The 21,069-nt window shown below is 46.2% G+C and overlaps 2 protein-coding genes across 2 annotated transcripts in view; both read left to right on the top strand.

Moving 5' to 3' along the window:
* Positions 1 to 8,349: 8,349 nt before the first annotated feature.
* LOC142786652 (metabotropic glutamate receptor 5-like) lies at positions 8,350 to 14,203 on the top strand. The gene is made up of 4 exons (XM_075884283.1): positions 8,350 to 8,463; positions 9,994 to 10,222; positions 12,219 to 12,693; positions 13,953 to 14,203. Exons 2-4 carry the CDS (start codon positions 10,004 to 10,006, stop codon positions 14,201 to 14,203), a joined length of 945 nt encoding a protein of 314 aa, XP_075740398.1. The 5' UTR covers positions 8,350 to 8,463; positions 9,994 to 10,003.
* The window catches only part of LOC142786653 (metabotropic glutamate receptor 5-like), a 44,183-nt gene continuing 37,182 nt past the window's right edge, over positions 14,069 to 21,069 (top strand). Inside the window, exons 1-4 of the mRNA XM_075884284.1 lie at positions 14,069 to 14,199; positions 15,866 to 16,015; positions 17,602 to 17,728; positions 18,815 to 19,296. Of these exons, the coding sequence (XP_075740399.1) occupies positions 15,926 to 16,015; positions 17,602 to 17,728; positions 18,815 to 19,296 (699 nt within the window). The 5' untranslated portion in view covers positions 14,069 to 14,199; positions 15,866 to 15,925. The remainder of the gene's footprint in view (positions 14,200 to 15,865; positions 16,016 to 17,601; positions 17,729 to 18,814; positions 19,297 to 21,069) is intronic.

Consider the following 21,069-nt stretch of genomic DNA (forward strand, 5'->3'; position numbering starts at 1 on the left):
ATGTGCGGTCACTGTTTTGCAGTAAGATGTGCATGGTCGGACCACTGGTAGAGAGGCTAGGTGATGTCGAGGGGTTCGAGCAAGGTGTCGTGTATTTGTCCTCAGCACTTCCACATTAATGTGGGTCTTGATGAGGTTGTCCCTTGTGATGGCAATATTCGCCGCTGTTGATGCACTTTGGGGCAAGCCTAAACATATCCGGAGTGCTTGAGCCTGGACACTTTGAAGCATTCGTATGCTTGTTTTACTATAGCGCACTGCTGAGCTTCTACACTTTCCTTCTTTCTTTGGCAAAATATATTCAAATAAATCTTTTTTTAGCTACATAAAATTTTTAATGAATTTCCTTGAACATTACGCACGTTCTTTTTGTCTGAAAAATTAACAGGAGGCTTTTCTTAGACTTGAAAAAACGTGAAAATGGCCTTTCAGTTTCGACGTAAGGAGCTGGTTAATGAGGTGACCGGAAGTTTTTCGGGGCACAACGCCTGCAATCTTGAAACCGTCTGTTCTACCTACGGGGTAGGGCCATGGAGGATTAAGAAAGATTTTAATCCTCCTTTTTTTAAATTTTTTTAAATCCTCCTTTGTTACGGCACGTACGTGGTACGAGACCCACGAGGAAGCACTTATATATACCATTCGAATTCAATTCGAAATTATTCGAGCAAATCGCTATTCACTTCGAATTCACTTTTAACTGAAATTTACTTTTAGCGCAAGCCCACGAAACCAATGTCTGTTCCTTGAAATGGCGTCCAGTCGGGGTTTCGGAAAATGGTAAGGCGGGCCCATCTTTTTTCTCACATGGCTGCACGTGGCATCTGGGACCACTTATGTTGTGAATAATTGTAAAGCGGTGCGTAATTAGGCTATTGCAGCACAGGCAGACACCCGTAAAACGAGTGGAATCGCTTGTGCCAAGTCATTGTGTGATTGCGCAAATATTCCGGCTACCTCATTAAAATTAGGCCAGCGCTTTGTATTCCAGAATCCATTTGCTTTGTAAGCGCCGACTCGAGATCGTGGTTCGATGGGTACTTTAATAAAGCGTACAAGCCCGTTGGAGAGTTTGGGCCACCATTAGCTCAGATCTAGCGCAGTCATTAATCGAAAATTCCGTGCGTATAAAAGGGACTCGCATTCAAAAAGGGCTTTCCGGTATTGCAGAGCGGTCGGTGCGCATGGCGATGTACTACCTTTGATAGTATCTTGGCGTACTACTGCTGATGATAGAATCTTGCCATGTCGCGCGTGTCAGAGTTAGCGTGGCGAGACGGATTTTACAATGCTGCCACTGGCACATCTTAAATTACCTTGGCGCACTGAAAACCGCGGTACTTTGGCAGTGATTACAATCGTAAGTATGGAAGCACACATTTTCTTTTTTTATTAGGGAAAGATAATTGCTCCGGCACCTGGTATCAGACAGTTTTTCGCGTGGTGGTGTTTTAATAACACAAAGGTGGCTTCCGGTCCTTAATTTCCAGCGTACTTGGCAGAAACTGTTACTGATGTCACTATACTGCAGTGTAGCTTCTGGTCACGTACTTTGCAGCCGAACTCCTCCTTCGATTAAGTACATTTCGGCTGCGTCTCGGCAAACCCAAAGCTACAGAGGACATTTCATTAACGCGAAGCTGTACACTGCTATGTTTTGGCCTGCAAACCACGCGTGAGACGCTATAAAATCTTGAAAGTGCAAACAAGAGAGACACACTGCAGACTTGTTATCGCTGTGTCTTGTTTATTTGTGATTCGAAGTTTTTTTAATGAAATTGCTCTAACTGGCGTGCCTATCTACACCATTACATTACCTCATGGACGCGTTGAAGGGCAACATCTGGCACCATCGATAATTTTCGGTTGTATGCCATTGATTACGGGTGTGGTCTTTCATTGTTTCACGCTGTTCGGGATAAAAAGGGTAGTTTGTGGGAACGTGTATGCATGTTATGCGTATATAAGAGTGTTCTTTGCGAAATGAAAATTTTCAGTTTCAGCAAATTAGATAATCAACCTCTGTCGGAGCAAGGAATTCTACGATATCGACAAGATGCAACTTCGCAGAAGAAGGCCCTGAAAGCGCTACTACACTTTTTGCGATCGATCAGCCTTTCTGAACGGCTGTAGCCCGAACACCCTTCCTGTGTGTGTTTTCGTTCTCTCATGAGGGCATGTGCGTTGTTCTTTTTTTTCCTCTATCTACCCTCTCTTTCTTGCCCCTATTTCCCCACCCCCAATGCTGGGTAGCAAACTGGATGCCAATATATGGTTGACCTCCCAGCCTTCCTTTCTCTCCCCCTCTGTCTCTTCCTCTCTTAAGTTGCTATGTAAGCGCTCCCTCAAGTGTCCTAGCTTTCTAAGTCTTCGTATATTGGCGCATGTTTCATAATGAAAATTTTCATTTGGCGCCAAGCCTACTAACAGGGCTACCTTTAAATTCTGTTATGCGCATTTAAAATGGCTTTCTCGCGTTCTGAAGGACCTAATAAAGTTCATCCATACATCTATCTATGAAAAATACCACTCCTGTTCTATTTGGCCACTGATTTGGTTATAATGGCATGACTACTTTCACTAAGTTTGGCTAAAGTTCTGGCGCCATTTCAGTTACACCCAACAATTGGCTGCTCCCGTTATCGGAGGTTCTTGTGAAGCGGCCGATATCTTCTCCGAACTTTCGCAAAGAGAACAAAGAGACCCCTTAGAGGTCATTCTCAGCGATATTTCTAATAAAACCACGTAATAAAGTTTTTAAGCATATTTTAATAATCTAGCGTGAAGAAAAAAATCACTGCATCCACGGAGTGAATGATGATGAGTGGGGCGAAGCGTCCGTCCATTCGTTTTTTCTTCCGTCCCTCCGCGCGGCCATCTGTGCATCCATCCATTCGTCCGTCCATCTGTCCATGCATCCGTCCGTGAGTCCGTCCAACCGTCTGTCCGTCCATTCATGCGTCCATCCGTCCATATGTCCACGCGTCTATCCATCTGTTTAGCCGTCTGCTAGTCTGTCTGTTCGTCCATCCGTGCGTCCATCTAGTGAACACTCCAAGTACCGCCATCTACCATCTCACATCCCCTGTGGCACCCGATTTAGAGCGGGTATGTGCCACTGGTGGCTACGTACGACAACAGAGCAAGAACAGACCCACATCCTAAGGAGCTTCGCTCTGAAAACGGCTGTGCTCGAAAGACGAGACCATCCACCTACAACCGACTACGGAAGTAAAGACCTCTTTTCTCAGTACTTTCCGGGTCGTTCCTGAAAACAAATTTGTACGTGCATTTAGGCCGCTGTAAACGTATAGCACCCACCATCATTGTGGCTGATCTTACCATGGCCGCAGTGATGGTAGAGAGTGAGTTCCATCTTAATATCTCCCTTTCGGTGGATATTGTGACCCCAGTGGGCTGCATTAGCTCATCTGGGGACACGCGCTTCGATTTCATTTAAGGTAGGGGGCCTAACAATCTTGATACCGGTGGCTGGCGCCAAATCCCGAACCAGGACCTGCACTCCGAATCTGCATCTTGTGTGCAATAGTATAACCCGGGGCTGTAGTGTTACTCTCGAAGGCATTTAGGGTGTTGATGAAGACGCTATCACGGCATTCGAGCGATCTACGCCTTGTTGAACAGGTTGTAGTGGGGTGGTTACTCTCGAAGGCCTGTACGTGTTGGTGAAGACATTGTACCGGTATTAGAGAGATCTAACGTCTTGGCTACAATGGTAGAGTAGAATGTAGTGAATATCTTCTAAAGCTTGTAGGTATATCTTCTAAAGCTTGAATATCTTCTAAAGCTTGTAGATGCCGTGCCACCGTACGGGAATTCTTTCCGGAGCCATCGCTTTCTGCGTGTTCCACCTAGCACTTGTGGCGCCCTTTTCTGGCAAGAGAGAGAGACAGAGATAAAGATGCAAGGAAAAGCAGGGAGGTTAACCAGACGCACATCCGGTTTGCTACCCTGCTTTTCTGACAAATCGCTGCATAATACTTTGGAAAGCTATGCAGTTTAGTTTAATAAGAAATGCAGTCACTGCGAGACAGTTATAATCATATGCGAGGAGTCATTTCTTCATTCAAGCGGCATGCACCTCCAGATACCTGCTTGTTTTGCTTGCGGAGGGTGTTATACGCATCTTTTGTTAGATGCAATAAGTTTCTGGACATCATAGCATCATGGAATATTTGTCGATTTCTTTTTATGTTGCTTACCAATAGAATTATTTATTTGCTTTTGTGCTACAAAGACACCATCCCGGGTTGGATATAGCTAACTTTCTTACACCAAAAATCCAATGCGCTTGTAGTTTTCTGGCTTTTTATACGCCTTTTCATCTTTCTATACGTTAGATCTCGTTCTATCACGCACTCGGACGTTGGGTTTCAATATATGCAAAATGCTCTGCACACAACACAAGACACAGCCTATCGGCAGTTTACGCTCGCAATAAAGGCACCATACCATGCTACTCGTCGCTTCAAAAGCTACTTCGATCGTTTTACGTCCTACGATACTATTAACAGAGTGGCCGTTTTGTCCCGTGGGACCCTAACACGCTCAGCGGTTTCTCGAAATCTGAAAGAGTGCGCGTACTTCTGTTGTAGTCGAACGTATGTTGACATTCGGCTGCATGTGCCCATAAATACGTGTGAGTGATTTAGAAGTGGTCACCGTTTGTGCTCGAAAATATTGAATCGAGGTGGTTCTGGAAAAGACTACTGCATAAATCAAAGCATATTCGCACGCTGCCTTTGGAGCCCACCTCTCATCGTTCTTTGCATTTGCCCATTTCCGCTTCTCGCTTCGTTCTCTGAAATGCGCAAATAATCGTCTATCTATGTGCAAACAAAAAAAGCAGGACATATTTACTGAAAAAGCGGCTACAAAAGCGTCGCAGAATTTCACATGTCTCCTCCTCTGGTATACACTACGCAGCAGGCACCTTGAAGAGGCGAAGGGATATGCCTCGAACCGGAAGTACTGTAGCAGACGACGCACCATTTTGCTATCCCCCTATTGAACTTTTGAACCACTCCCGCCATTCCCCATAGTAACGTCCGGCGGTTCTTTTTTTTTTCATGAATCAATCAGGAACGCACAAAAAGCCTTTTATTACGCCTCTTGATGCACGGAAGATTTTTTGGTGCAGCTAGTTTGATTACTAGTGAATAATTTTACGCGGTACCACTGACGTAATCGGGACCATTTTGCGAATGTCCTATCATAGCGCATGTGTTCTCGTTCATTTACCTCAATTTCTCGGCAAGTAGGGCCCTGCTGTCGATAGATATTATTATCGTTTTATACATTGTGATGATGATTTGTGGGGTTTAACGTCCCAAAACCACGATATGATTATGAGAGACGCCGTAGTGGAGGGCTCCGGAAATTTTGACCACCTGGGGTTCTTTAACGTGCACCCAAATCTGAGCACACGGGCCTAAAACATTTCCGCCTCCATCGGAAATGCAGCCGCCGCAGCCGGGATTCGAACCCGCGCCCTGTGGGCACATTGTCATACATTGAGCTTTCACTCTGGCATGAAGTGTTATTTGACTTTAGTGTTCCTTTAAATCCTAATAGCGCACATGACAATGCAGACACGCTAGAAAAAAACAGGCCGCAATACTGGGTGCAAGAGCGGACACGTGACACTAATTGAAGTGGAACCTAGTCACGTGATCTGAAAAGAAAATCAATTGGCTGTCGCTACCGTCGGGGAGCCGCAATTAGCTGGACGTAATTAAGATTGTGTCTCTAACGAGCACGCCAGGGGAGAGGTTGCGGAGTCTAACTATATAGTAGCGGTGATAAGGGGAATAGATGGGGAAGTGCAGTGGAACATGAGCTCCAGTCATGAGTGGAGAGCTGAGTCTTTTTGGTATCATTTATCTCGCATTTATGTGTCTTTCCTTGCCCAACAATTGCTTCTTTGGAACTAGATAGTTTTCCTTTAGTGAATTTCCAGACGAAAGACAAATGACGTCTGCTATTCTCGTATTGCTTGTTTGTTAACTGTCCTGCATTTCTAGCCTTCAGCAGCACCCGCAATCTGGCCATGCACTACTTATAGGTCTTCGTTCGATTGTTACCCGGTCATGTCAATCGGCCATGCCAGCTAAGTTCTGCTTCCACTTATTTGTTTTTCCTTTTTTTTTCTCTCGTACTATTAGTTGGGCAACAAATAAATTATGTTGGAATGGCTGGCTATGACGTAGGCTACCTTTCTATATTCCTAAAATGTAATTTTTTAACGTTACAAACTTCGATATTTAGTACTGAAGACCGCAGCTCTTATTCGTTTTTCTTTGTTTAATTATTTATTTATTTATCTATTTATTTATCCTCATCATGTCAATTCATGAGATCGTAATAGCATTAGTGCAGCATAATAAGGAACGGGAATTGTTAACGGCTTCCCTATAAACTTTCATTTTCGCATTAATCACTTGAAAGCCTTGAATACCTCATCAAACACGAAAATTGACCGACGGCGCTGGTGGTGTCAACACGAGTGACGCGAAAAATCCTCACGCGATGACGTCAAAAAATGACGCGACCGTGATGTGATGTGATGTCCGCCATACTCCGATGTCAATGATGTAATATAGGGCATTGCAAAATCATGACGTCCTCAGATAGATTTGTTGCTTGGTCAAATATCGGGCCATCCCACCCACGCCCCTTTTATTTATCGACGGTGGAATCAAGCCACACTCATACCCTCACTCAGGCTTACCTGTATCTTCATTGCTTAGCGTACAGGGCTTTGTGGCATAATATGCTATTGAATATAATGGCTGCCGAGAAGGCACGTAGCCATAATCTTTTTTTTTGAGGGGAAGGAGGTTCAACCGTATTTAATGCACGTTCGGGTGTTTGTATGAGTGCGTGTATATATACGCAAGCAAAAGTGCAAACTTTTGGGGTTAACCGGGAGGCGCAGCCAGGGAGGGGGGTATTTAAAGTATAACCCCCCCCCCCTCGCGCCTTCGCTACACCCCTGCTGGCGAGGACCCCTGCATATTGCAATGCAAAAGCTGTTTACTTCCTACATTCGCTCTGGAAAAGCTGGATACTAAAGGCAGGCTGCCCTGAGTAGCACGTCGCGGTTTCCTTTTCATTTCTTCCTAGAATGCGAAGCCTCTTTTTCATTCGGCTTATTGCAGCAACAGGCTTCAACGCGGACTATTACCTCCCCACGTCCCAGACACACAAGAGACGAGACGAAGGCCCTGAATATAAAGGCGCCTGCAACGCAATGCGTTCACTCACGGCATCATATCGGACGTTGAGACACCAATGTTAAACGGCTGCTTATGACCACTCTGCGATGTGGCAGACACTGTGGCACGCCTTCTACAGTCATATGCGAAGCACTTAAGCATCCCAGCGCTACGGTCAGCAGCAACAAATTCGAAAACGCCCCTCGGTGAAGCGTGGAAGACTGCGATCTCCAAGACCAGCGTCAACGCGTCGCTTGAGCACGGAGGGTGGTCCAGGCCATAGTGTTCTTGGAATAAGAGACAACCCCTCTTTCACTCACAAGCCTTTCTGCATTGAACTTCTTTTTTCACCTCATCTTTCTTCGTGGTCGCGCACGCTTTCTTTCGTTTTCGAAGATAAACTGCCAGATAGCGCTCGTGTCTAACGTGCCTCGATGCGCTCGTTCGCCTTCGCTGCACGGATCGAGACTCTCTTACGCAGCGCTTCCAGAATACAATTCGCCGATTTCCTCGCGCAGAACATGAAGTAAACGTTTTGTTCACTCTCTCCATACGCAATACTATCGTCTTTCGATGACATTTGCCGTGAAACATGCACATACGTGGCTAAATTTGTCTTTCTCTCTCTCCCTGAAATCGCACATCTCCCCTTTTAATAGAGAATCATGCCCACCTACACGTGCGTCAGCATGGCGCATGCGCTGCAGTACGCCGCGTGTACGTGCCCATATGATGCATAAAATGAGTATGACCCTGGGAAGCAACAATGTAGGAAATATATCTCGCAACCTCCCAAATGGGAAAAACATTGTCAAGGCCCACTGAACACGCTCGCCTTCCGCGGGAGAGCGCATTCGTTATCGTGATCATTGTTCGATGAAGCGGAGCGGCTTCACGGCCATTGCTAGCACCATCGACGCACTGCTGCATGTTCACCCTGTATGTGTGCGCATTACGAGCAGGTGGTGCGGCTCAATTGATCGGATCTGAAATGGAGGCATCATAGTCGCTCTGTCGTGAGCGTGAAGCACCGGCCCGAATGTTGTCTCTGTGTGTGTGAGGGGGGGGGGGGGGGCGGGGTTCACTGTGATACGCGTAGACACGCGTGATACGTGCAACCGCTCAGACAGTCGACAATATGAACGGAATGTGTCGAATGCTGGCGGCGTGGTTTCAATGAGCTGATTGGCCGAAAAGGAGGGTTGCATTTCTTATAGCTTGTAATGTAAGTACTTGCGCTGTACTTTTCTTTTAGTTTAGATGCAACGGGTGAAATTGAAAAAAAAAAAACATGCATATTCTTCGTACCGTGAAGGCCAATTCGTCGCACGATTTTTCCACAAAATGTCGTGTAAAGACGTCAGGTTGTTGACTGTCGGTATAGCGGGTATGACAATTTGAATTTCGCGCAGCATCTGTACAAGCCTCAAAGTTTAATTGGAATGCCAAGCCATATCAAAATAAAGCTGCCATATAAACCGCTCTATCATTGGCTCAAACATTTTTAGGGGCGAAGCTCCTTAGGGCGTGGGCTGTGCGTCCCCTGTAGCCTGTATGTAGCCACCTCTAGTTTAGTTCTTGCAGTGTTCACTAGATGGTGGTACCGTCCCCTGTATGTAGCCACCTCTAGTTTAGTTCTTGCAGTGTTCACTAGATGGCGGTACCGTCTCCTGTATGTAGCCACCTTTCGTTTAGTTCTTGTAGTGTTTACTAGATGGTGGTACTTGTAGCTGATAATGAAAAGATGCAAGATGTTATAAACTAGAAAGCGGTACTTGTAGTTGATGAAAGACGCGAGATCTTATAAAATAGGAATGATGTCACATATGGCGCGTGTCATTGGTTGAAGGCAATCGTTCGATTTAGTGCGGCGACGTACGCTAGGGGGAGCGATGTAATAAAATCGAGGGGGCAATATGTACAGAGGATTCATGGTTTACCAGGTTTACCTCCGGAGCTTCGCCCACTCATCATCATTCACTTCGTGGATATGGCGGAATTTTTTTTTCTTTCGTTTAACATACATTTTGCAGCCTCGGATCTTTGTTAAGGCTTCCGGAACAACATGGTTAAGCATATGCTTACATGTGTGATGTCTTTCTTGTGCCGCATGAAGGACGACCTCAACTAAACCTGGTAGCATGATTCTACACGTGGACGCCGTTTGTTTCTTTTCTTTTATCTGCAATTACAGCAAAAACGCTTTTTCAGCGTTGTTTCGTGTGTGCCGCGACCAGCTGGTGTATTTTGCTTTCATGCTAACGGCTTGTGCTATATTACGCACTATTAAACGCTATACAGGTTGTCGAGGTAGACGCACGCAACCATCCACAGAAGCAGTGTCTTGTCAACACCTTGACCTCGAAACTGCTCGTCCTAAGCATAAGCGTGTACAGGGTTTCTCTTCAGGCAGAGGGAAGGGGGGCAAAGGTTCTTCGCTGATTGATTCGATTTAATAGCTATGTGGAGTTTAACGTCCCAAAGCCACCATATGATTATGAGAGACGCCGTAGTGGAGGTCTCCGGAAATTTCGACCACCTGGAGACAAAGGTTCTTCGCAGCACCCCCCTTTATGTCATGCCAATCTATGAGCTGACTCTGCGTCCTCCTATCCCCTCACACCTCCTTCTCTTTATAATGTCAATGTATGAGGCTGGCTTTGCGCCCCCTCTTCCCTTCTCTTGCCCCCCCCCAACCCCCGCGCTTACGCGTATGGTCGTAAGCGCACTAAAACGTTTCTATTCCATTCAACAGGTGATACGACATGATGGGTAGGTGGTCGCCGCTTTTTTTCGTCACGCTGATAACGGTGGAGTGGTGTCGCTCCGTGCGCTACTACTACAAATCCACCCAAAAGGAGGACTTCCTCATCGGAGCCCTGTTCCCGATTCACCGTCCTCCCTACACGAACGACAATGCATCCAGCAGCTGCGGTGGAGTTTGGGAACTACCGGGCATCCAGCGATTCGAGGCCGCACTACAGGTGCTTATATCCTTCGCAATCAGCATGCAAACACACCGAAATTATCAGAGATAGCAAACGAGAGGGCAATAAATATGTGAACACGCCAAAATTTGCAATTGGGTGAGACAGATGTGAGTGTTATATTCAGAAAAAAGGGAATACATGGAAAGGCAAAGCGTAACAGGTTGCGTTCCTCTGCACTGAGGAACATGAAGGGGGCAATTAAAATGACATGGAGAGATATTCGTGCATGTGAACGTTTCGTTTCAGAGCGAACGCCTTCAAACAAATTGCGTAATGCAATGTTGTTTCCTTTACTGGTTTCGGTTTGCTTTATGCTATTTCTTTATGCTATTTTGTTCCTTGGTAGTTTTCTTTTTTGCACTGCAGGACTTATAAAAAAGGAGTTGCCGAGGTTGTATAAACATCAAACTTTCGTCAGCGAGCCTGTTCGAATAGAACAAAACAGGCGTCATGGTGATTATATGATGATGGTGGTGGTAGTAGTAGTGGTGGCGGTGGTAGTGAGTGTGGAAAGGAACCTGCTGGGACGTTAAAATAGTTTCACACCTATAGGCGAAACATCCTCTAAAAAGTTTTCCCCTAAGGGGAAAAAGCTTTCCTTCAAGTATGAAACACTCTGCACATTGAAGAACACGCGTATCAAAGCACACTACATTGCATGTGAAGTCTGCAAACTTCCTGCATGAGAGCCTACGGGCATCACAATGTCACCCTGCGACGTCTGTTCCTTTAATGACATATAAACATGACAAAGATATCAGCTATACATAGACCGGTAGCCAGGGGTGCCCACGCCTTCCTCCCCCTCCCCGAAAAATATTCCCTACTACGGGCCTGGTTGCACAATAGAACACTTTGTAGAACTTTAGTGACCACCACTGCAGTTACAGAAGCGGAGGGGGAAGCGCCAACGATACAAAAACAACTGACGCGGACAAGCGCTGACTGGTGACCCATTGTTCATTTACACGAACACGCAAACATATACCCTCAAATTCGGCTCTGATACTCACTTCTCTAAATTCACGTAACACGAATAGGAATGATGTCGGTGTGATCGGTGTGTAAGGCCTTAGTAACATGAAGATCATAGCATTTTATAGATTACAACAACAAAACCGATAAACAGCTATAACTGTGCACTCTATTAACTATGGAAAAAATGTGTTACATCCGTGGCATTCCTTACCCACGTATCACAGGCGAGGAATCGGCGTCGAATACCAGCACCCACACCAACTTATATAGACTTCAGACGATATTGCCCGAAAAACACAGCGACTAACGTCTGTTGTGCGACTCCACTCAGACACTCGAACTCATAACGTGCATTGTGCACACAGCGTCTAGCAGACGTTGTCTCTCCTTTAATTAAGACCTGACTCGTAAATTGGTTGACGGAGGTGCGAATCTCCAAACTGGACTCAGGAAACAAATTGGCGGCTTTTGATTAGGTTCGGCAAGTCGCAATAGCCCGTGGTGCCTTAGGTTATAAGGGCTTTACCTGGAGTAACTGTGGCTGTGAGGAAACCATCGCACACGTGCCTTGGGATTGTCTTCAGCTCCCAAAGACAACTGCTCTTTACAAAATTAGCCCGCCTCGATGGTCAACCGTTTTCCGTGCAGTTAATTTTGTAGCGCTGCAACGTTCGAGCTTCAAAAAAAAAGGGGGGGGGGCGACGAAGGCGCTGCTGAACTTCCTGCGGTCAATCGGCCTCGCTGAATGGCTATGACACTACCATGTTTGAGTGCATGGTGCATGTCCAGTTTTTTTGTGTGTGTGTTCGCTTTTACTCCATCCCCTGTGCAGGGTAGCAAACGAGCTAATTTTCTACTGGTCAACCTGCCTGCCTTTTACTCAACTTTCCTCCTCTTTCTCTCTCTTGAAGTTATGCTCCTCCATCTCGCTTTATTACTCGGTTTTCCTCTTTGCTTTCTCTGTTATGCATCGAAAGATTAGACAAGTGGTCGTGCTTTTTGTGTCGACCAGACCGTGGACGACATCAACTCGCGCCCTGACCTGCTGCCCAACTCGACGCTGGGAATCCAGATACGCGACAGCTGCCAGTACGCGGCCATCGCGCTCGAACAAGTGTCGCAGATGATCAAACGATCAGCGTGGTCCACGGTCGAATACCGCGAGGAGCCGCACCCGTACCACCGGCCACCACCCGACGTGGACAGCATACGCGCCGCCCGGTGCGAGGACACCGCTCCAGAGAAAAACCTGGTCGCTGTCGTGGGTCCGTTACTCGAGGGTGGAGCGCACGACGTGCACAGCTTGATGAGCCTCTTCAAGATTCCCGTGATCGCCTACTCGTTCGACGGCCAACAGCCCGACTCCAGCTCACTGATGGGATATTACGTCAGCGTGGCGTCCTCGAATGAGTCAACGCAGGCCCGAGCCACGGCCGACCTGGTGGCCTACTTCAACTGGACCTACGTCTCCACAGTCTTCACTAACGGTGGGCATGCCCGCGTGGCTGGTGCTGGGTGTCCAGGTTCACTCACATTGCGACTAGCATTGGTCGCACGGTCATTTTCGAGTGTCAACCACAAGTGGCTGAGAGTGACTGATTTTCACACCTTAGTTGCGACCTGTACCTGTCATGATTGCCGTTTGTTCGCATTGCCACTGCTTCGTAAAATACGCTGACGTTCTGTGGCTACGTATCTTAAATAGTTCAGAGGTCTGCGACTGCAGTTGCGCGACTAAAACATCGAGCAGCGAGCGATTGAATCAAAGTAGTCACCTTGAGACCAAAGTGTTGATTGTCAACCAGTCGCTTTAAAGCTATCCTGGGGGTGAGACAGGTTCCCACCGCAGGCGTGAACGAGCCTTTCGGTGGGTTCATAAAAAACGCACAGGAAGGTGTACCGTGTGTAAGCATTAGGTTTTCGAGGAAAGAAGTGGTAATTTTAAAGGTGTTTCAATTAAGGCTAGTTGGTATGACGTACTTTAGGGCAAGGATGCACTGTAAGGAAGCTCACAGACGAATTACCACAAGGACAAGAAAGCGCAAGCTGTCGCCAGGAATTTCAATGCATTGTAGCTTAAACCTCACCAGAAATGTGTAACAAAAGGACTGCTATACTTCGTATCCGCACGGTGTTAGCGCATACAGCACTATGTCTCTACAAGATCAAACATACTACGACATCATTGTGTCCTACTTGCAAGACCTAAGGTGTCATTGAACATTGTGTGCTTAAGTTTGAGGAACTTGAGAAATATGAAGAACGTTTTTTATTGGAGCATTCCAACGTTTAGGCTGGCCTCACAACATAGTGATTAATGTGGTAATTCCGTGTGCACGCTGGACATTCATGAAGGAGATATCGCGACTACTCTATAAGTAAGCGTTACAGACCACGCATGTGACTGGTGCTTAACTACCTCTGGAGTTTTTAAGCGCTAACCATAAGCCGGTAAACCTCGTATGTGACTGCTGACGTGTTACATACTCGGGTTTAGTGTGGTGGTGTAGGGGGCCTGTCGCAGCGCAAGAACGCCATGACTATGTCAGCCCATTCGTGTCGATTTCGAGTGACTATCATACAACATAAGTAACTGCTCAGATTCTGCTGAGGACCAAACCAGCACGTGCCATTCTTAATTATCGTTTTATGTTATCTTGTAGAGCTACATTTAGATTCCTACTCGAGTAATACAAAAATTGGGGCAAGGTTCTTTAACTCACACACATTTGACCTACGTACGTAGACGCCGCAAACGAAGCCACCTTGGCAGAGTTCATGACGGTGTCTAAGGACAGGGGCGTATGCATCGCCCGATTCTTGGCGCTGAGCCCTCAGGCGACCAAGGCAGAGTACTACGAGGCGATTGCCAACCTGCAGAGTGACGAGAACAGCCGGGTGATCGTGTGTTTCTGCGCCTCCGTCACCATCGTCCGGCTGCTCAGCGCCATTCGCAACACGAACATCACAGGACGTTTCACTCTCATCGTGAGGTGAGTGTGGTGCGCGTTCTCTGTGTTTAGTTTTTATTATTATTATTATTATTATTAATATTATTATTATTATTATTATTATTATTCGCTCTCTCAAAGTGCCCTACTTTGAGTAGCACCTAAGTGGGTGCATATTCAGAATTTACGAAGATCGGTTAACGTGAGAAGGAATAAACGCGCGTGAGCAATCGTTCAATGTGTGCAAAAACATTTGAACGAAGAGAAGGAATAGCATACACATGGTTAGTCGGGTATCACTCGCACAAAATTACATAACTGAGTTATGTTGCACAGCATACCCATGGTGGAATAAAAGAATATTGCAGAACACTTAGCTCGGTCAAGGTGAAAAATGGCGCATTGTTATAACGAGCCACGACAAAGCTAACTTGCAGTTAACGCTATGGGTTCATTGGTAGCGGAAATAATAAATCACAGCATTTTGAATGTTCGTGCGCAAGAACGATCTATTCGGGTCGTCTATTTTAGTGTACTATAATTAAAGGTTAAAAAGTTGTTAAGGGGATTAGTAGTATACTGTAAGCACGCAGAACGCTCAATGAATTGAATTGAAAAAGTGACGAGAAGTGGCAACCGCTGGCAGGAGCTTGTTTGGTTGAGTGTGCGCGTGTTGCCTCGACACTCAGCTTCGACTTGAGAAACTGAATGTTGAGCACCTAATTCCTACAAAAGTCCATCTCCTTTAATGACGTTGTCTAGCTGTGCCAAGTCGAGACGAATTTGTTCTTCGATAAAACGGATGCTGCTTTGGTGCAGCATGCAGAGAACGTGGTTTGGTTTCATGTTCATTTGTGACTACAGTTTTTAATTCGTCTTATAATTGTTGTGTTACAGTACAAATGGCAATAAATCTAAACAAGTATGGCTCGAGAATTGATATATCATTTTCACTTGTGCGACAATATATTGGTGCGCAGTCACTTTCACACTGACTAGTAGCCTCAAATAGTGAAGCAGCAACATTTGAGTTTTCTTGGCGCTGAGCCACGCATTTCATGTGGCGTTGGCAAAATGCTTCTGCGGTCAGGCTGTAGTATTCGATTATACATGCTTTGTACAAACGAATAAATGCAGAACTACCACTCCACATACAGAATATGCCAATAGCGTCATCCGATGATGATGATATGTGGGGTTTAACGTCCCAAAACCACTATATACGATTATGAAAGACGCCGTAGTGGAGGGATCCGGAAATTTCGACCACCTGAGGTTCTTTAACGTGCCCCCACATCTGAGTACACGGGCCTACAACATTTCCGCCTCCGTCGGAAATGCAGCCGCCACAGCCGGAATTCGATCCTGCGACCTGTGGGTCAGCAGCCGAGTATTTTAGCCACTAGACCACCGTGGCGGGGCATTGAACTCGATTGGCTGTTTCCAGTGGTTGAAAAGATAATTTTCTAAACTTCTGTGATTACTGCCGTAATTAATGTTTTTACACGTCTGAAGATGCCTTTTGGCAAAGTAAAGAGAACACCGCAGGTATAATGCACAGAAGCCTCCTTTTTCAGCATAATGATATAGCAAGTATGTGGGGAAGGTCACCAGTTCTGTTGTTTCCTCAGTCTTCGCACCACTAGCGCGTAGCTACCTCTGATTATTTTCCTTTTTCTAACGGTACGACGTGGTTAACTTTATCAAGGCTGATGACGGCGATTACGATATCGAGACTGTGGGGACCTGGTCCAACGATCAACTCGAGATGTTCAAGACACCCCAATGGAGCTCGCAGGGCAACACCGAGGTGCCCACATCCGAATGCGGAAAGCCGTGCCCCCTTGGACACGTCAAGGTATATGAATTCTCAGTACCGCACGCAATCACGTGCACATTCTCATCCGAGGGTAGCCAGCCGAACTGATATCCGGCTAACCACCCCATTCTCTCTATTCCTTTCTTCCTCCCTTCTTTCCTTCCTGGCGGTTGACCGAATAATTTTCGTGTTTTGATTCCTCTGTCGCGTTTAATGATTCAGCACAGAGGCAGTATAAGCGTTGGTCGTTACTGGTAACTGATTGGACTCCAGGAACAAAAGAATGCGAGAGAGGGAGACAGCAAATTAGTAATTTCTGGGTGGGCAGATGTGATTAAGAACTTCGTGGGTATTTAACGTGGCAGCAAAAGCACAGGACTAGGTTGATTGGCGGAACATGGGAGAGGCCTTTGGCCTGCGGTGGGCGTATTCAGCTTGTTATGGATGATGTTGATTATGACAATGATGATGATGATTAATGCTTTTATCTTAACCAACTTCAACTATATGCCCGATTTCACGTCATCTGAATGGATCAATCCTGTACGCATATGGTTGCAGGCGAGGATTGCCGGTACTGCTTTGTAGAAGCTATCCGATACAATGTTAAATCGACGCAACATATCGCAATGTAGCTGGTACTCTAGAACCGTATATTGTATAGTTGAATGCAGGGAATTTCGACTAGAAACAAGTACGAGCTTCAATGCAATGCTTGCTTCTCCGTTACAGTCACTATGCCTTGTCTTGAGGTACACAACGATATTACGTAGAATAAATTTGTCGTTATAAATGTCACGCAAGAACAAATGCATAGAGGACTTCTGTTAACTTATTCCACACTAGCTAAATAACCGTTTCTCTATATGTATTTTTATGTTGTTGGTGGGAGTGGTGTAGGCCTGGCTCGCAATCACTTTCGGTTCCTCAATCGTGTTCGACAAAAGTGCAAAGGCATACAAAACATGAACAGCACATCCTTGTGCGCTACGCGCATGTCCTTCAACGCACTCGTAGAAAACCTTCTTTTCGTCATGCTTCAGAATCGTGTGACTTTCTGGACATTCGTTGTTGCTGGAGCAGATGAAGTACACTACACTGTCTATCTCAGAGAGGGACAGAGAAAGAAAGAAAAGAGGGGAAAGGCAGGGAGGTTGATCAAGCTTGGCTCGGTTGGCTACCCTACAGTAGGAGTGGGGCAAAGGGGGAATAACAGAAGAAAAAGAGATAGAAAATAACAGGAGTAAGAGAGAGATAAATGAATAGTCAGCTCGATACTACACAGCACGGTCTCACATTGTTCTTTCTCAAGGGCTCGTGAAGTCTGCTGGTCCTTAAAAAGTACAAGAGGGCTTTCGTGGCTTTGCGGGCATGGGAAGCCGTCGGCCAAGGTCCCAGGATCTTCTTTTCTATCTCAGAGCATCCAGTGCACGATGTGGACCCAGCAGCACCGGCTGATTCTGCTCTTTGATTTCCAAACGCCAGGGGTCCTCTGCGCTAAATTCATCTCTAAGCCCTCTGTTATATTGAGCCGATGCCTCTCACATCGACTGGAAATTGATCACGAATACGAAAGAGTGTATAACGCGGCACAATCTAACATGCTGGTAATGCCTTTTGCACAGGTACACCAGTCGATCACAAAGCCGTGTTGCTGGAAGTGTGTCCAGTGTGCCGACAACCAGTACGTGCAAGGCGATTACCTTTGTTCTCAATGCAAGCAAGGAACGTGGCCGAATGAGAACATGGACGGTGAGTTGAACCTTAATCACGCATACAGTGTTACATACATGCAGCCATTTAGTCCTTATATGAAGATACTATAATTAACACATCCTCAAAGATGAAACTGTCATGCCAACTTGGAAGGCCTTTCTTAACCACTGAAGCTCGTCGAAAAAGCAGCGTCCCCTGTAACCTGGTGTGCATGTAAATTTCATATGGCAGCTAACAAAATTTGAGCCGCATTCCCCAAAGGGAGACTGTCCTAGTGTGTGTGAAACACTGCATCTTGGTGCTGGCCCCCTGTCTTGGTGACTGCTATGCAATCAGTGTATATGCACTCGCATATAGTCACGCCTTGCTCATGTCATTTTACATAACAACTTTGTGGCTATAATAGTTCGTACGTAATATGTTTATTCTATAGGAACTATTTTCCCAACTTCGACTCAAGAAATGGTTCTGTTAGATGAGCCTAAAACATGTTTCTGAAGCCGCAATTTTAATTCCGTAGAATGCATCACATAAACGGGCTACGGACAGGCATTTCTTGAGTGAATTGGACACATGATTGAGCAACGTAACGCTCAGTTACATGAGCTTGTGGGAAGTTCCCGAAGATTGGCTTTGCCTCTTCAATTATGAGGTTCATTGCAACGTGAGATAGCTTCACAAAACCGCATTTGATACTTTCTTTTTTTCATTTTTTAAACAACCTCCGTCAATACGCATGAGCTATACTCATACTGCCCTATGAGCAACGTTTTTAGATACTCAAAAAACGTTGCCTCTAAGTGAATGTTAAACGTAGCACGATTCCACAAAAATTTCATAAATGGAATCTGTAGGAGAAAATTTATAAATGGCATCTAATTTTTACGGCTATTGTTAAATTCAAGCGTTATATCTCCGTATTTTAAGCAATTTCTCTCCGAAACGTGGTGTTCTTGAATCGCCTGGCGCCATACTTAGTGGCATTTAGGCGTCACACTTGACGTCGCCCTTTGACTACGTATGACGTCACACAGCCTGCAAAAGCCTTCCGAAGAACATCGCGCGGACCCCGTAGAGTTGCACGCCGAAAGGTTCGTGTTTCGTATTGCACTGTCTTCGCAGGTTGTGAGCGGATTCCCCAGAAGTACGCGCAGTGGACCGAAGCCGGTTCCATATTGACCATCGTCATCTCCTCCCTGTCCATCACGAACACCATCTGCACGACGGCCGTCTTCATCTGCTACGCCCGGTCACCCATCGTCAAAATGACGTCCCGAGAGCTGTCGTTCGTCTTGCTGGCGGGTGTCCTGCTCAGCGAGGCTGGTACCTTCGCCATCGTCTCCAAGCCTTCGGTGGCGTCCTGCCTGCTCGAGCGGCTCTGTCCCGTGCTGGGAGTGGCCACGGTGTACGCCGCCATCTTCGCCAAGGAGTACTTGCTGTGCCGCGTCCTGTCGGCGACCGAGAGCCCAGGCTTCCCTGCCGTCGTAAATGCAGCGCGGGTCGGGAGCACTCGGTCGCTGTTGCTGATCGCCGGAGGCCTGGTCGCCGTGCAGTTCTCTATAACGGCCGCTATGCTCGTATTTGATAAACCGGGAACCGTGCAGGTAAGGGTGTAATAATGCGCATTAGCGTGTTTCTGACCTGGACAGTCATACATATTTAAAATGAGCAGCTTACGTATTCAGGACCTCAATCAAGCTCATTTTAATGCATGATCCGGAAAATAACAATTATGGTTAATCATGCATGCCATAATTCGACGTCATATAACTGCGATTTCTCTCATCAACTAGAAAAAAGGTTCAAGGCTAACCACCTTGAATACTTTCGAAGTGTTCTCCTTAGATGTAGCTAACTGTGCGCAGGTTATGCCTGCGGTGGCATTTACGTTTAAAAGTGCTTCCTAATGCAAATAAAAAAGCGCTTCCCTGAGGAAGCTATGAAAGAAACGTGACAAAGACCTGTGTGCAATGGTGCATCACCATTGTTCATTTATTCGTGCACATAATTACAAAAATTATCTATTCAAAGCAAAAAAGTCCATTTCACCGCAAAGTAGATGCAATGAATGTGATAGCATTAACTTAGAATGTTATGCTAAGGCTAAAACCTCACTCCTCTAAGAATAGGAGCCGATGAAGCGAACGAAGTGACGTTCGTGTTGCCTATGGCTTCAATGCAAACTTTGCGATGAGAGCATGACACATACAAAGCTGTGATCCGTCTGCTGAATTCTTCAAATATATACGGGTGCGACTGAGATGGGCACGCCCGGGTCAAGCTGAGTACGTATATACAGCCCCTTATCTTACTCGTGAACCCATGTGCATTTAGTGTGACAGAAGATGGACGGTGCATGTCGTCTCTGCTTGAGCAGCGATTGTCGGCAGCACTCTCTTGCACAAAAAAAGAAACATACGAGCTTTTTTACAGAATGTCACGCCGACGCCGACAGCAAACATGCACCTGACGGGTTCGTATTGCTAAAAATAAATAAGTGTGTCATGGGCGAGCGAGAGACGGAAGGAGGAGGAGAAGAATGTTAGGATTTGGAGCCAGCACTTATGAAGTAAAGACTTGTTGCAGAGCTGCGGCCATAGGTCCTCGTTCTTAACATTTGGTGCCGAAACCCGGGAGTGGTTGTTCCGGGACTACCATGTCGTCAGCCAAGCTTCTCCGGCTGGTGCGTGGGACTGTCAGGTCCAGCGCCTACGAAATATTACTTTCCTGACAGTACTACTGCAGCACTCCGACACCGAGGCGCGCGAGGTCAACAGGCAATTTGTTGTTTTGATGACTAGAAAAGCTGAGCTCCGCCACTTGGGCAAGCAGATCCCCGGTATAACTGAAGAAGAAGCGGTTGACCAGGAACTCAAAGGCGCTCCACACTACCATGAGAAAATCGTGTATTCAATCGCTAAGGGGCAGTATTTCCTGTCAGAACGCAAGCAGTCTGCTTATATATGCGACACGAGCTATTTTCCGTTTTCTTACGCCAGAAAGAACCGTAAAAAATACACCCGAGCTGGTTTGTACAAAATAGTCAACGACTGTTGATTCAGTGATATGTAAGTTTTAACGTCCCAAAACCAATATATGATTATGAGAGACGCCTTAGTGGAGGGCTCCGGAAATTTCGACCATCTGAGGTTCTTTAACGTGCACCAACATCTGAGCACACGGGCCTATAGCATTCTCGCCTCCATCGAAAATGCAGCCGCCGCAGCCGGGATTTGATCCCGTGACCTGTGGGTGAGCAGTCGAGTACCTTAACCACTAGACCATTACGGCGGGTAGTCAACGACTGTGACAGCATATCTGAAAGCATGGAAAGGGATATCACAAGTTGCGAAGACTCATTAATCAAGCCAGAAAGC

The sequence above is a fragment of the Rhipicephalus microplus genome, unplaced genomic scaffold (genome assembly GCF_043290135.1).
Source record: "Rhipicephalus microplus isolate Deutch F79 unplaced genomic scaffold, USDA_Rmic scaffold_27, whole genome shotgun sequence".
NCBI classification, from domain to species: Eukaryota; Metazoa; Arthropoda; class Arachnida; order Ixodida; family Ixodidae; genus Rhipicephalus; species Rhipicephalus microplus.